Below are 16,573 nucleotides of genomic sequence, written 5' to 3'. Positions count from 1 at the left end.
CAGAGGCTGTGGTCTGAGGATCATGGTTCAAAGCCAACCCAGGAAGAAAAGTCCATGAGACTCTTATCTCCAGCTCACCAACAAAAAGCCAGAAGTAGAGCTGTGGTTCAAGTGGTAGTGCACTAGGCTTGAACTGAAAAGGTCAATAGAGTGCACAGGCTGTGAGTTCAAGCTCCAGTACCAACATCAGGAAAAAAGAAACACTAGAGATGAAGTTGTATTTTCTGTCTCTCTCTCTCTGTCTCTGTCTCTCTCTCTCTCTCTCTCTTTCTTGGGAGGAAGTCCTGGGGCTTGAACTCAGGGCCTGGGCCATGTCCCTGAGATACTTTTACTCAAGGCTAGCGCTCTACCACTTGAGCCACAGCGTCACTTCTGGCCTCTGTGTATGTGGTACTGAGAATTCAAGGGCTTTCATGCATGTAAGGCAAACGCTCTACCACTAAGCCATGTTCCCAGCCCTGAGGCTGAGTTTTTTGTTTCATGTGCATCCCACTGAGTCTTTGGGCCTGAAATTTCCGTTGAGAGAAAAAGATGAAGGCTTTGCTTTTTCCTGATTAGTATGCTCCGTGGCCAGTAGCATCACCATCACCTGGGAGTCAATGATAAATTCCGAACCAGATACACTGTAAGGAATGTTAAAGATGGAACCCTCAGCCATGGTACAGTGCCATTTTGGAGGCCCTAGACAGACAGGGTGAGATGCCTAGGAAGTGACCTTTGGGAGAAAGTGGCATCTAGCTTGAGTCTTCCTTTGGATTTGTAGGAATGGGAAGAATGCAAGTTCATGGCAGTCAGGCTCAGCCAGAGACAGCATGGCTGGAACAAAAGGTAGGGAATGAGAGGTGTTTTATGTTCCCCTTATGCAGCCAAGGAACAAGTCCAAGCAACAAGTTCCCTGCTTCCTGTGGTGATCAGGACATCGTGCGCCTTCCTCAATGTGTGAATGTGGTTCAAACTGCAGGGCTGACCAGGGAGCCAGCCTCACCTCCCTCTCACAGAGGGCTGCAGAAACTGAGAGAGGAGCCAGCTGGGGGAAGTTTCTTGGAGGATATACATGATTCCTGGGCCAAGAAGCCTCGGGAAGACGCCAAGGAGGGGCGAGCAGGACAGCACAGCCAGCGGGATGGCCCATGGGCCTCTTCCAGCCAGCCCTGAGATACTGACCCTCTGCCAGATCTAGCCGAATTTCTCCAGTTACAAAGCCAACTCACAGGGCTTTACTTGGAGACACTGAGTGCCTCGGCCCTGCCCAGGGCCCAGCAGCCCTCCTCCATGCATGCAGAGATGAATGATCAGCATGTTCTCTCCCACGCTTTACCGAATCACTTTGCTATGGAGACTTCCCCACGCCTTCCTGCTGCGCCCTGATTGAGAACAGGCCCGAGCTGTCCAACTCTTTCAACAAACTTAACCTCTTCCTCCCCACAGCCTGGCTAGCAGGGAAGGAGTGGGAGGAAGGTCTTGAAATGACTCTCCAGAGAATAGAATAACCCATGTCCAAGGATGGATAGGATAGTGCCAGCTAAGCAGGAGAGGGCAAGAGATGAGGTGGAGGGAGAGGCCTGGTTTTCCTTGTGCTATGGTTCGTGGTGAGGAGTTTGAGGTTCCTCCATACTGCAATTAATGGATTCTCATGGGTCAGATGGGAGAAGCTGATGAGGTCGTATCTGTAGGAAGATCATTGAGAGCTCAGCAAAAACATCCTCAGGGGAAAGAAAGGATGAAGATATCTATGGAAGGGCCTGCGCACTGTGCACTCTGGGAAGCCCGGCCAGCTGGAGGAGCCTGCAATGAAAAGGCAGACGGAAAGCTCAGGGGATGGTAGGTAGAAAGCAAAGGTGAACGGGAACCTGGGACACACGATAACCTATGTCTGTCTTTCAATCATCTGGGTGACTCATGGAAGGTGCCAGTGCCCAAATCTCAGAGCTGCATGTGGATCTTAGAGGAGGAGGAGGAGTGGGCAGTCTGACAGGGAATTGTGCTGACAAAGCCATAGAGCAGATGGAGGGGTGGGGTGGGGACAAGTGCAGCCTCAGCGGTGCTGGGCTCCTGCTCCTACCTTCCACATACAACTGCTTATGCTACTCCTGTTTCCGTACAAACAGGCAGGAATAACCCTTGCCTACGTGCACTGATGATTGTACCTTTGCTGGTCAGGAGCACTGTGAAAGGACCCATCAAGTGGAAGTAATGGGTTACAGCAGAGTGGTTGGAGGAGAGAAGATAATTTTTCACACCTGTAATCCTAGCTACTCAGGAGGCTGAGATCTGACGATTTTAGTTTGAAGCCAATCCAGGCAGAAAATTCCCTGAGACTTTTTTTTTTTTTTTTTTTGCCAGTCCTGGGGCTTGAACTCAGGGCCTGGCTTCTTTTTGCTCAAGGCTAGCACTCTACCACTTGATCCACAGTGCCACTTCCAGCCTTTTCTGTTTATGTGGTACTGAGGAATCGAACCCAGGGCTTCATGTATAAGAGGCAAGCATCCTACCACTAGGCCATATTCCCATCCCCTCCCTCAGACTCTTACCTCCAATAAGAGATGATTCTAATAAGGGTACAAAGAACTCAACGTAGAGCTGTGGCTCAAGTGGTAGTACAGCTATTCTTGAACAAAAGAAACTCAGGGACAGCACCCAGGCCCTGAGTTCAAACCTCAGGACCAGCATCAAAAATAAAAATTAAATTAAAAAATTATATACATATACATTTCACTTTGCACCTCTTTGTATTGATTTGTCATAACAAATGCAGTATTTTTAAAGTCTCAAAACATCAATGGGGGGGTGAATCTTAAAATAGTAACAATTTCTTTCTGCTTCATTCTTCCCTGAACATCTGGCACTGAATGTAGCCACACCTCTCACCCTACCTGTCTGTAGGTAGCTGGGTCTCATTTGTGGAGAGGGCTGAGCTACCGCCTATAGACATCCCAGTTGCTCGGGAAGTTCTGGGAATATATCTGTGTGGCTCTCAAAGGTCTGAGCCCCTTGGGTAACAAATAAGTTGCAAGGAAGAGAGAGAGAGAGAGAAAAAGAGAGAGAGAGAGAGAGAGAGAGAGAGAGAGAGAGAGAGAGAGAGAGAGAGAAGATAGTTATCGCTATTGGCAAAATGGAGACCTTGGGTGGATTCTATTTCAAAATGTATCAGATGCCTGAGCTGAACTCTGGCCAGAGGTTTGACTTGGGAAAATACTGGTAGCTTTACTCATGTTTAGGGTTTTTTTTTTTTTTTTTTTTTCCAGTCCTGGGGCTTGGACTCAGGGCCTGAGCACTGTCTCTGGCTTCTTTTTGCTCAAGGCTAGCACTCTGCCACTTGAGCCACAGTGCCACTTCTGGCCATTTTCTATATATCTGGTGCTGGGGAATCGAACCCAGGGCTTCATGTATAGTAGGCAAGCCCTCTTGCCACTAGGTCATATTCCCAGCCCCTAGGCTAATTTATTTTTAAAGGACTATCTTTTGTCATTACTGAAATAACTGTGGATGAAGTAGTGTCTCTGGGTTTTACTTCCAAACAAGAGCAGAAAAGTAGCGAAATGGATTTGAAACAACTGGCCATGGCTCTATGGTATTAAACTAGAAGATGGTCACATACTATTCTCTTTACTTTGTATATGTTTGAAAGTGGCCAAAAATCTTAAACTGTACTAAAGGGAACTATAACAATGAAACCTGTTAAGAGTTACTTTAGGGCTGGGAATATGACCTAGTAGCAAGAGTGCTTGCCTCCTACACATGAAGCTCTCGGTTCGATTCCCCAGCACCACATATATGGAAAACGGCCAGAAGGGGTGCTGTGGCTCAGGTGGCAGAGTGCTAGCCTTGAGCGGGAAGAAGCCAGGGACGGTGCTCGGGCCCTGAGTCCAAGGCCCAGGACTGGCCAAAAAAAAAAAAAAAAGAAAAGAAAAAAAGAAAAAAGTTATTTTAAAAGAGACAAAAAGTAGCCATGTGCAAGTGGCTCACACCTGTAATCCTAGCTACTCAGGAGGCTGAAATGTGAGGATGGCATTTGGAAGTCAGCTTAGGTTTTCCTAAGAGTCCAAGAGACTCTTATTTCCAATTAATCATAAAAAAGCTGGAAACAGAGCTATGGCTCAAGTGGTAAAGCCTTAGCTTTGAGCAAAAAAGCTCAGGGACAGTGCCTAGGCCCCAAGTTCAAGCCCCAGTACTGGTATAAAAGGATAAAAAGAGTAATAGAGGTGTGAATTCCATCAAAGTATATTGGTATACATGTATCATAAGGAGACCTTTTTGTATAACTAATATGCACTAATTCAGGAGACGGAGATCTGAGGATCACAGTTTGAAGCCAACTTGGCAGGAAAGTCTGTGATACTCTTAGCTACAATCACCCAAGAAAACTAGAAGTAGTACTGTGGCTCAAATGGTAGTGCTAGCTAGCCTTGACCAAAAAAGCTCAAGGACAGTGCCCAGGCCCTTAGTTCAAGCCCCAGGGCTGGTACACACACACACACACACACACACACACTTACTTCATATGATATCACCTAAATTGTAAAATGGTAACTCTGCTGTACAACACCTTAGTAACAATAATAAAATTATACTAGAGGGCTGGGAATGTGGCCTAGTGGTAGAGTGCTCGCCTCGCATGCATGAAGCCCTGGGTTTGATTTCTCAGCACCACATATATAGAAAACAGCCAGAAGTGGCACTGTGGCTCAAGTGTCAGAGTGCTAGCCTTGAGCAAAAAGAGGCCAGGGACAGTGCTCAGGCCCTGAGTTCAAGCCCCAGGACTGGCAAAAAAAAACAAACAAAAACAACAACTAAAATTATACTGGAAAAAAAAAAAGAGCAGGGGGCTAGGAGCTCATGCCTGTAATCCCGCCTACTCAGGAGGTTGAGATCTGAGGATCAAGGTTCAAAGCCAGCTTGGATAGGAAAGTCCATGAGACTCTATCTCCAATTAACCACCAGAAAACTGGAAGAGGCGCAGTGGCTCAAGTGGAGGGGTGCTAGTCATGAGCTGAAGAACTCATGGACAGTGCCCAGGCCTAGAGTTCAGGCTCCATGACTGACAAATAATAATTATCATCATCACATTGAATTAAAAAAAAAACTGTACGAAAGTGATCAAGAGGTTGGTGATCTACTAATCTCATTCTGTGATTTAAATAATTGCTAGGAACATCTCCCAAACATTTTGAGGAAACAGCCATGCTCGCCACTCCAGCTTTCACTTTCCAAATTTTCCAAGCACCTGACAAAAATGCCTGTAAATTTGTTCAACTGAAATTTTGTTGTTGGTGGTAGTTATGGGGCTTGAACTCAGGGCTGGGGTGCTGTCCCTGAGCCTCTTTGTGCTCAAGGCTACCACCTGAGCCACAGCACCACTTCTAGTTTTTGAGTTTTTTTTATATTGGAGGTAGAGTCTCAAGGGGACTTATCTGTCTGGTTTCTAACTGTAATCATCAGATCTCAGCCTCCTGAGTAGCTAGGATTACAGGTGTGAGCCACTAGTACCTGGCTAACTGAATTTCTAATTTGCTGATTTCCCTCCCCTAGGTGAATGAACTACACATTTTAATGAATTTAATAAATTGCACATTTCTTAGAGACCAGCCAAAGAAGGAGGCATGTGAACAACAAAACTGTGTCCAGGAGAGCTTTTATTTGTACGGAACAGTTTTAAAAATACAGAATAAAATAGCTTTATCTCTACTATTATTCACAACATCTGGTCCAAATATTACATTATTTTTTAAAATACTTAAACGTTTAATGAAGCCATGTTAGAAAAAACAATATGAAAATTCTTTTTAAAAACTCCATAAAAGAATTACACATCTCAAAAAACAACCCTACCCCAAATAACCCTCAGTACGCAAAATAAAAACAAAAACAGAACTTCAGGAACGTGTATAGGCAGGGTCAGTCACAAAAACTCAAGAAAAACAGGCATCTCCACTGTTTTAAGAACAGTCAGAAATGTATTAATGTGTCAAAGCAAAGGTAGTTAGGAACGTGGCAAGAAGGGTATTCATGAACTGTTTGTCAGACAGTGGCACTGGCAAGGTCATCCTAAGTGCCTGCAAACACACACAGCAATGGTAAGGTGACGGGATACCAGAGTGATGGCGAGGCACAGCCAACAACAACCTGAAAGGAAGGACGGGAATGTTCATGAAGCTGCTGGAGAGGGACAGATTCTCAGCACTCATATGCTTTGGGGATCCATGAGTGGAAGGTGAACACTGGCAAAGATGGGCAGCCTTCTTGCACTACTGAGGTTCTGACCCCAGGAGGAGCAGAGGGTGGGATGTTCTATTCTGTGTCCACATCCTAAAGTGATGGAGGACAATGTGTAGCCTGCGAGAGCCTGGCCTCTTCTCTGAAGGGGAGGCTCCCTGTAGACCAGTGCTCTGAACTTGCTCAGGTGCAAGAGCTGCAAACGAACCTGTGCAGTGGGTGTGGCTTGGGTAGGCACAGCTGGCATGCAATGATAGCTGGGGGAGCAGGCCCTCACTCCAAGCCATGCCAGGCGTGGGGTTGAGAATATAGACCAAGCATAGCCACCTTCAGGGTGCTGCCTCTCCTCCGCCCACACTGGGTCTGGGATGAGACTTCAGCAACCACTCCTGATGCATCTTCTGTCCAGCCTGGCCACTCTTGTGGCACTGATTACTAAAGGCTAGACTTGTATTGATATCAGACTATGGACACGAATGAAAAAATGAACAATTTAGCTCACAATCATACAATATACATATGGGTAAACAAAGTATCCACACATACTAGAGATTCATCAATGGAGAAATCCTATCAGCACATGACATTGTCATGAAAATTATATCATTCCCCCCCCTGGAAAACTGTGACTATTATCCTGGGCAGAAATGTTATTTTACTATATGGAAATACTGCAATATTCATGCATAAACCAAGTTGTCATCATAAGTCAATATTCTACAATATAAAGCAATTCCTGCAAGTAAATTTGTTACCATAAAATGGGAAACCATAGGATCAATGATGCTTTGTTTTAGCTAGCCTGGAAAAGCCACTTCTCTTGCCTGGATCAATCCCAAGAATCTAAAAGTGGACACTGGAACCCCTCTTATGGAAGGTTCTGGAAATAAATGTACCCATGAAGCTAACGAATTTCCCAATGTGATTGAAAATCATTTAGCCATTTACCATTATTCTGAACCTGCACTGGCATCTCTTCCTCCTTCCCCCTCCCCTTGGTAACACTTTCTGAGATTCAGAGTGAACACAAACAAGGCTTTCTCAGGGACCAAACAGGTAGAGACACTGGGTAGGTAGTCACTGAAAAACAGAAATGGGAGTTGCCCTGCAAACACATTTACATCCAGAGTATTTCGTAATGGTCTCCTAGCAAACCAAAGCAAGGCACACACCAACAGCACAGACAGGGAATGTATCAGGTAGAGACCATGCAGGACCACCAAACCCTTCCTTCCAGAAGATCTCCCCATCAGACGTGTGCTTGGACTCATACATACACACACACACACATATTCTTTTCTGTTCAGTGATAGGCTTCCATTCTGTAGTATACTTGGTAGAGGGAGGATGGCTTCCTAAGGTAGCTTGTGGGAATAAACGATGCACGTGCAAGAGTCATGACTGGTTAGAGAACTCCAATTGCTCAAGGCTATCTAGAAGAGACCAGATTCAGTGAGGGCAATGTGCTCTGGCTGCTCTTTTAGTCTCCCAACTCCCTTCTCTCTTCTCCCCCTGGGATGGAATATCAACAGCTGACTCCAAAGGAGCAAGAAGGGCAAAACCCCTATTTCCAATGGGAGGGCTACTTCCAAGGATTGTAGGACTTCCTTCATGTGGATGCTTGCCAAGTCCATTCCCCAAGATGAACAGCATTGGAGCCTCATGATAAAATCTGGCCAAAAAAAGGATTCCAAAGGGAAAAGGTTTCTAGAAATCAGAGGCCCACATTCTAGGTAGACAGAACTCCCAGGAGGGAAGATGCCTGGTCATATTAAGTTGAAGGGAACTTGGGCCTACCTTATCAGTAGTACTGCTGCTTTGTTTGGTTTTGTGGAGACAGGGTCTCAGAGCACAGGCCAGATTGGAAATTGCTAATTAGCTCAGGCGGGCCTCAAACTCACAATACTACTCCTGCTTCCTAAGTGCTGAGATTACAGGAGTACAACACCACACCCAGCAGTTCTAATGCCTTTTAGTTGGATATCTGTGTTCATTCTGCTCACCTTAGAAAGCTAGAATCCTGCCAACTTCTGGGACATTTAACAGTTTTCTCTATTTTTCAGAGCAGAGAAACTGAAGATCCTGAGCAGACAGAAGAAAATGGGAGCAATTCAGGGCTCCAAGAGAAACTGTTCATCTTATCAAGGTAAGAGGACTGGAAACCATGAACCAGTGTGTTTCTAAAGTAACTGTGCATTGAGTACACATTTAAAAATACGCAAATTAAATGTAGTTTAGAATCTAAGTTCTTTACTTAATCTGCAGGAAAATTTTGGCAAAACAGGAATGGCTCTGAGGTGTTGTTGGAGCCCAAGACTTCCAGAGTCAAGGGGACCATGGTGATACACCAACGACCTGGCAATGTGGTGAAGGAAAGGCAGCCTGGGATGGGGGCACAGGAGAGCACCCAGTGACACCAGGTGGCCCGAGAACCACATCCTGCTGGGAGAGACAGGAACACCTGTTGCCACCCAATGCTCAGTCAGCAGGTTAGCCAGCAGGCAGGAGGCACAGCCTTGTAAAGTAGGCTTTTCCTTTGGTGGCAAAGTTTTGAACCTAATCCAGGAGAAGTCATTTTGTCAGAAAGAATTTAGTGTTATAAGTGAGGATGTTAAAGAGAGGGTGCCCGCTAGCTGTTTTTCTCACTATCTTCTGCAACTGAAAAGGCAGTAGTTGGTGAAATCAAGCTCTAGCGGGCATGCAATATGACTTCTTACAGAGAGTCTCTGTGCTATGTCTGCTGCCACAGAAGAATGGGAGAAATGACTTTACCAGGATGATGGGCCATTCAATATGGCGGCTCCTAGCTTCCCTTCTTCACAAAACACATTCATGTGTAACTTGACACCCATGGTTTCTGGGCTCTGGTCCAGTAGTCAGTTTTGATAAATAGATTAGGCATTACAGTATTTACACTTTCATGGTATCAAGCAATACAAAACACAACCACAATAATGGTTTACTGGCCTTCAAGAGCCGATACAACAAACTTCCCTGATGGTGTCCACAGCTTTACAAATGCTGGTTCTTTTCTGAAGGAGGAGGTGCAGAACGGGCGACAAGGAATAGGGATACAAGGGAAGATGATGACATGGGGGAAAAAAAAACACTGATTTTGAAAAAATCTGCTATAAGTCAATAACATTAAATAGTTTGAATAAAACGCTGTAATTATAGATGCACACAACAGTAACATCCACATGACAACAGAGCCAAGACACCCACACTCAGCTGACTGGTGCCTGTGTGTGTATGCCACACCAGCCAGGAGTGAGAAATGTCAAATAAGGTATCTCAGCCACTAAGACAGGCCAATATGAATGTGCTGGCCCAGAGAGGGCAGGAAGGCAAGGAGACAGAGGAGTGGAGAATCCCATTGGCTCTGGGTCCTTTCCTTTCCCCTTCAATCCCCTAAAGAGAATCCCATTCAACAGTTTCTGCTCCGACCTTATAGGACAATCAGGACTAGGGAGCTAGTCGTGCCCCTTGGCCAGAGGAGATCTCTGCAGACATGGACTGAGGTTAAGTAAAGAGAAAGTGGGCCTGGACCCCAGAGGTGGCTTTTCAGGAACGTTAGCACTGGGTAGTAGAAAGGGACCAAAAAGGAAAGACCCAGAGAACTTCAAGTTCAGTGACCATGGCCAGCAATGGACACTGTCAAAGGACAAGGGATAAGGGCTTAAATAAGGAAAACGAGTGAGACACCATATTTAGACACAATCACCAGCCACAACAGAAAAGGGATGTGCAACCTGTTTTAGCTCTGGGGCTTGGGATGTAAATGGAGATATACAAACAGATATTTTGCTTCTTGTTACTCAGCATGGGACTACAGATACATGCCTCACTGCGGCTGAGCCACAGGGCACAGCTAAGGCTATACGGTGGCCTGGGAGTCTTCGTCTGAACTCCGGCTGGTCTCGCCCTTCCTGAAGCCTTTCCATGTGTAGCCTAAAAACGTTGGGCTGATAGGTAGGTAGCTGAAGCATCTGTATTTCTTAATAATGTTCATGCCAAATGGCAAGTTGTAGGATTCCAGGCCGTCTAGAGACTTGTTCCCTTTGCCCACACCCTTCTTCCATTTCCGGATTCCTCTTTCTTCCGGGGTACCTGTCACACAACACCCCAAACAAAGAAATGTTTAGTTTAACAGTTCTATGAGACCCTGATTTGTGTGTGTGTGTTTGTGTGTGTGTGTGTGAGTATGTATACACCCACCCCCCATGTACATATACGGCATCCTTACCCTCCCTGCAGGATGAAAAAGAACACTTAAAAAATTAGGGGTCTCAACTCTCCAGGTGCCCAGACTAGAAGCTGGAGAATCCCTCACCCCTTCCTGTCCCTTCTGTTCCCCATGTGAGTTGTCTCTGGATGATTTCCCACTCTCTGACCTTCTAGGAGACCCATAATCCGTGACCCTCAAGGTCAGGCCCAGGCCATTATCATGACTGCCTCCCTAGGCCACCATATTGCTCTTCTACCTAGCTGTCCAGCATTCCATCTAACATCCCTCTCCCAAATCTGTCCCTCAAATAAGGTGGGAACCCCTCTGCCCCCCCCACCCTCTCCCAAATCTGAACTTGTGAAACAGGCCCAGTTTTTATTTCAACACACCACACCTTCCCCAGCCTGTAACTGCACACACTTGACCTTCAGGGTGCTTGGCTCATTCCTGTCTGCATGCAGGAGATCACGTGTTCTTACTCTTGATTTTTATTTATTTATTTTTGAGACAGGATGTTTTTTGGGTTTTTTTTGGAGACAGGATGTTATTTAAGCCCAGACCACCACTGAAGTTGAGATTCTCCAGCCTCTGCCTCCCAAGTGCTGACATTACAGGCTTGTACTGCTTACTGCACTTGGCTTATGAAGATTTGTCCTTTAAAACAAACCCACTTCCAAAACAAAGCCTCAGTCACACGACTGCTGGCGGGGCAGGGACAAACACATCAGGCAGAGGGAATTATACCTCCTCTTCTTAAGGCCAGCACTTTTCGCTCTGTGCTGAGATACATAGCAGCTCAGAAGACTCCAAGGTGGGACTACACACTGGCCCAGTCCTTCACCTAATGCAGCATGGTGTGCACCCATCAATGAGGGTGATCTTCACCTCCCCATCTGCCCCATCTCCTATCACTGATCTTGGGCCTTGCAGATCTCAGCCTCTGCCCACTATTCTTCAGCCTCTGCCCACTATTCTTTAGTCCTCTGGTCAGGAAGCTGGAAGCTCAGCTTAGGAATAACTCACTGGAAGACCAAGACTCCCAGAGGAAAATACCAAAGGCCATGCAGCAGCTCAGGACTCTATGGATGAGTCCAGAAAAGCCGCACTGCAGGGACTGAGCAAGGCTAAGTGGGGAGAAGGAGCCTGGGGACATTCGCTGCTATCTTACCATACACAGGAACCCAAGTGAATCGACTTATGATAATGTAGACCATATACCTGGGATGGTGTTGTCCAAAATGAAAGCCACGCAGCCTCCTACGAACATTGCGGTTGTAAGAAGGACGTTCAAAACTTGATCGATTCCTGTGATGCCTGAAAACAGAGCAGGCCCACCATGAGCCATCACTGCTGCCAGGCCAGGCCTGTCCCGGACTGACAGGACATAGATTGGGCATGACTGTGCCAGTCAGAGCCGTGTGTGGAAGTTGGTTCACCCCATGATGATCTATGAAAATACTGGGGAAGGGAGGTCTTCAGACTTAAAAATTATTCAAAAATTAAAGGCAGCTGTTGTAAGGCTAAAAAAAAAAAAAACCCACCTTACAAAATGAGCTAGACAACAGAAATGTGATATGACTGTTTGATAGTCAAACAAGGGTTTTAAGAATCCTGGATTGCTGAGTAGAGCCTTGCTGCTTTTAATTAGGAGCAACTGGACTTCTGAAGACATTTTCCCATGAATGTGATGTATTAAAATGGAAAAGAAGCTAGCTGGGTTCTAATGATTCACACCTGTAATCCTAAACTATTCAGGAGACAGAGATCTGTGGGTCAAAGCCAGCCCAGGCAGAAAAGTCTGTGAGACTCTTTATCTCCAATAAGCTACTCAGAAAGCCAGAGGTGACACTGTGACTCAAGTGGTAGAGTGCTAGCCTTGAGCAAAAAGAAGTTCGGGGTGGGGGTGGGGGGGGGAAGAGAAGCTCAGAGAGAGTGCACAGATCCTGAGTTCAAGTCCCAGGAATGACAAAAACAAAACAAACTGTGGCTCAAACAGAAATCTAGCCTTGAATCTAAAAGATGAAGGGACAGTGTTCTGGCCCCAAATTCAAGCTGAACAAAAAAGAAAAAAATAACATGCTGCATGTAAGCCTCTCCCCTAATGTTAGGAAGTTCGCACACTTCCTGCACTTAGAAAATGGGATGTGCTGGAGAGAATATGGAGAAAGGAGCCTCAAACACAGCTGATTGGATTGTTCATGGCACAGCCACCATTGAAGAGCTTGGCAGGTCCCCAAAAACCTAAACCCAGAATTACCACATGACCCAGCAATTCCACATGTGCTAAGAAAAAAAAAAAAAAAAGGTCCCAATCAAATAATGTCTATGGTCATCAATCACAGATTTTGCATTTGCATTTGTAAGGGGGCGCTAACATCTAACCACAAACCCACAATGAATATTCTAGGTGCCCAGCCACAGACATTCACAAACAGGGAGAGGTTTGAGCCACCCAGCATGCAAACTCCCACAGGAAGTTAAACAAGGACCTCTGCCTTCTTATTTTAGCGCTCTCACTGGAAGTGTCCTTTGTGCAGTCTACTTATTGTCTATCACACTGTGTGCTTTTTCTTGGTGGCTGTGTTGTTAAAAATGGCCTCATGTGTGCTGCAGTGCTGTCTGGCATTCCCTAAGCACAAGAAGGCTGAAGGTGGGTGTTAAGACAAGATCCACTTCGGCCTGAGTTACAGTACTGCTGGTTCTATTTCCTCCCAGAAGCAAATGATTCATAACTTGCTAATTCTGCTTGAGACAATGCCACAACAGTCAAAACACAGCTCATAATGGATGTCTGGATAAAAACATTATGGTATACACACAGAGACACAGACAGACAGACACACACACATGACTTAGAAATAAAGAAAGAATACTTATAATATGCTACAGCATGGATGAGTCTTGAAAATCTTAACAGAAAAGCGAACAGACACAGAAATGTCATATATTCTATGATCCCATTTATATGAAATGTCTAGAACAGGAAAGTCCGTAGTTTTGGAAATTAGATAGGGGTAATGGTCAGATAAAATTGTGAATGGAGTAAAATGTCACTTTAAAATGATAATTTTATATGTGAGTTTCACTTGAAAAGATATACATAATGAATAAGGCTGAAGGTATGGTTCAAATGGTAAAGCATCTGCCTAGCAAGCAAAAAATCCTTGATTCAAACCCTAGGACCTCAGCTAGGTATAGTGACTCATGTTTGTAATCCCAACTACTTGAGAGTTAATCCACAGAACTGCAGTTCAAGGTTAAGATTGGGCAAAAAAGTTAATGAGACCCTACTTTAATAAACAAGGTGACATATAAATATAATCTCAGCTATGTGTGGAACACAAATTGGATTTCTGGGGAACAAAAAAAATCATACCTTACCTGAAAAAAATAACTAGGGCAAAAGAGCTGAAGACGTGGCTAAGGCAGTAGATCACTTACTTGTCTACTAATACAAGGCCTTGAGATCAAAACCCATAACTATCAAAGGAGGGTACTCTTAGGAGAGGAACACAAGGTGCGCAATGCCCCTGTGATTCTGATCATATAATATTTATGGAAATGAACTCAATGGAAACAAGAAGATTAAAAAAATAACTATTCCCTAAAAAGTCCTCAATTGCACATTTGCAATAATAAAATATCAGTCATGATAGATATTTCTTAATATGGTCCCTTCCCCGTCAGTCTTCACGATATATTTACTAAAAATAAAAACTAGGAGCCAACCAAATAGACCTATTTGAAGCAGTTATAACCTTAGTAGAAAAATTAGTATTTTAAAGTCTGTGAGGTTGATTTTAAGAAATTATAGTTCTTTTTTTTGAGACAGGTTTCACTTATGTAGCCTTGGCTTGCCTGGGAACTCATGATCCTCCTGCCTTTAGTTCCATGGCAAGAAATTCACCATGGCAAGAAATTACACATCTTATTACGGTAGTCCTGGTGATCAAAGAAACCATGACACCCACATCAGCTCTGTGTAGAGACAGCCAATGGGGAAGGCCCATGGGGCTCCAGAGAAGCTGCAAGCGTGAGGTTCAGAAGAGAGGCAGACAAGGACCGCAGGCCCTCTCCCACTGGGAAGGAGCTGCTTGTGACTCCTGCTGTGGTTCTAACCCCCTCACCCCAGATTCAAGGCCTGCTTTCCTTACCCGTGACTAGAGGATTCTGTCTGAGGTAACTTGGAAGGACAAGTCCAAAGAAGATTGAAAATCCAAGCACAAAGAGGTTCCGGGAAGAATTCAAGTCAATGAACTGTAGATTGGAGAGGCCAACGGCTGTGATCATTCCTGGGGAGAAAAATACAAGGTCATGTTTCATGGATTTCTGGGCTGCAAGGGGACAGGTTCCTGTCTTCCTTTCTCCGCCATTAGTGGCAGCTGGGAGACCAGTGCAGTCAGTAGAAGTGAAGCGTGGAGCTGGAATGTAAGCACGCTGCCTCTACTCAAATGGCCTGGGCAGTCTGGGCAGAAATACCATGCACATCTTCTCTAGATTTAAGGATGGCTAAGAACAGTAGCTCCTCTTCCAACCAAATTGGAGAATCCACCAAAAATCTGATGCATGACCCTGATGACTAGAATTGAATGGTCAGAGATCAAATCCACAGTTCCACTGTGATAATGGTCAAGTTTAAATATCCCATTCACAGAAAAATGATAGATGAATTCAATCAATTAGAAACTCTAATTGACTATAATCATAATTCTTATGGCATAATTTTCTTATTGTGGTTCTACCTTTAACATAATTCAATTCAGGGGCTGGGGATATAGCCTAGTGGCAAGAGTGCCTGCCTCGGATACGCGAGGCCCTAGGTTCGATTCCCCAGCACCACATATACAGAAAACGGCCAGAAGCGGCGCTGTGGCTCAAGTGGCAGAGTGCTAGCCTTGAGCGGGAAGAAGCCAGGGACAGTGCTCAGGCCCTGAGTCCAAGGCCCAGGACTGGCAAAAAAAAAAAAAAAAAACATAATTCAATTCAGGAGACTAATGCTGACATAACCTTTTATACTTTAAAACAGAAATCATTAACCTCAATCATAATGAAGGGAGTTAGCAAAAGAAAAAAAATACCATGATATTCATTTATTTAGAATTAGCCAATGTGACAGGCTGGGAATGTGGCTTAGCAGCAGAGTGCTTGCCAAGCATGCACAAAGCCCTGGGTTTGATTCCTCAATACCACATAAACAGAAAAGTCCAGAAGTGGTGCTTTGGCTCAAGAGGTAGAGTGCTAGCTTTGGGCAAAAAAGAAGGGAGAGGAAGGGAAAAGGAGGGAGGGAGGGAGGGAGGGAGAGAGAGAGAGAGAGAGAGAGAGAGAGAGAGAGAGAGAGAGAGAGAGAGAGAGAGAGAGAGAGATATTCCAAGAAGGAAGCTGGCTACCAAGGAGGTAGTGGAATCTTACTTACCGAAGAGTGTGCAGAAGAGGGCTCCGAGCACAGGATCTGGGAGGGACGCAAAGAGGGCACTGAACTTGCCAATCATACCCAGGCCAAGCATGAGCGCTGCACCATACTGGATCACCCGGCGGCTGCCCACCTGTGGATACACCAGAGGCAAACACCAGTTCACTTGCCATCCTTCCAGTCCAATGTCCTTGGGCAAAAACGGCAGGTGCTCAAGTAGAACCTGGATTACTCTATAAACTGTTCTCAGTGACTGATCTGAATACATGGTGACTGTAAATTACTATCCACACAAGCCAAGCAGATCTCTCGCTCACCCTCCTTCCTTTCCCTTCGCAGCATCCAAGCTATCTTATTTGTGTCCTGACTGTGGGTAGGTGGACTCATAGACCAGGGGTCAGGGATGAGCTTTGTTTCTCCATGCCCTAATAATGTCACCTGTGTTCAGGTGGCAAGGCCATTGGCTGGGGTGACCCTCAGGGGGTCTCAGATGCAAAAGCTACACTCTAACCTTACCTCTCTTCCGGGTTCTTCACATCTTTTTTTTTTTTTTTTTTTTTTTGGCCAGTCCTGGGCCTTGGACTCAGGGCCTGAGCACTGTCCCTGGCTTCTTCCCGCTCAAGGCTAGCACTCTGCCACTTGAGCCACAGCGCCACTTCTGGCCGTTTTTCTGTATATATGGTGCTGGGGAATCGAACCTAGGGCCTCGTGTATCCGAGGCA

The 16,573-nt window shown here is 45.4% G+C and overlaps 1 protein-coding gene across 3 annotated transcripts in view; it reads right to left on the bottom strand.

Annotated features, from left to right (window-relative positions):
- Window positions 1–5,613: 5,613 nt before the first annotated feature.
- The window catches only part of Slc23a2 (solute carrier family 23 member 2), a 119,328-nt gene continuing 108,368 nt past the window's right edge, over window positions 5,614–16,573 (bottom strand). For all 3 annotated transcript variants that reach the window (XM_048348842.1, XM_048348841.1, XM_048348843.1), the window contains 4 exons: window positions 15,855–15,984; window positions 14,596–14,733; window positions 11,660–11,755; window positions 5,614–10,323 (listed from right to left, as the gene is read on the bottom strand). In XM_048348842.1, the coding sequence (XP_048204799.1) occupies window positions 10,091–10,323; window positions 11,660–11,755; window positions 14,596–14,733; window positions 15,855–15,984 (597 nt within the window). In that variant the 3' untranslated portion in view covers window positions 5,614–10,090. The remainder of the gene's footprint in view (window positions 10,324–11,659; window positions 11,756–14,595; window positions 14,734–15,854; window positions 15,985–16,573) is intronic.

This window comes from Perognathus longimembris, chromosome 6 (assembly GCF_023159225.1).
Source record: "Perognathus longimembris pacificus isolate PPM17 chromosome 6, ASM2315922v1, whole genome shotgun sequence".
In the NCBI taxonomy this organism is placed as follows: domain Eukaryota; kingdom Metazoa; phylum Chordata; class Mammalia; order Rodentia; family Heteromyidae; genus Perognathus; species Perognathus longimembris.
This window is presented reverse-complemented; position numbering and strand designations above follow the sequence as displayed.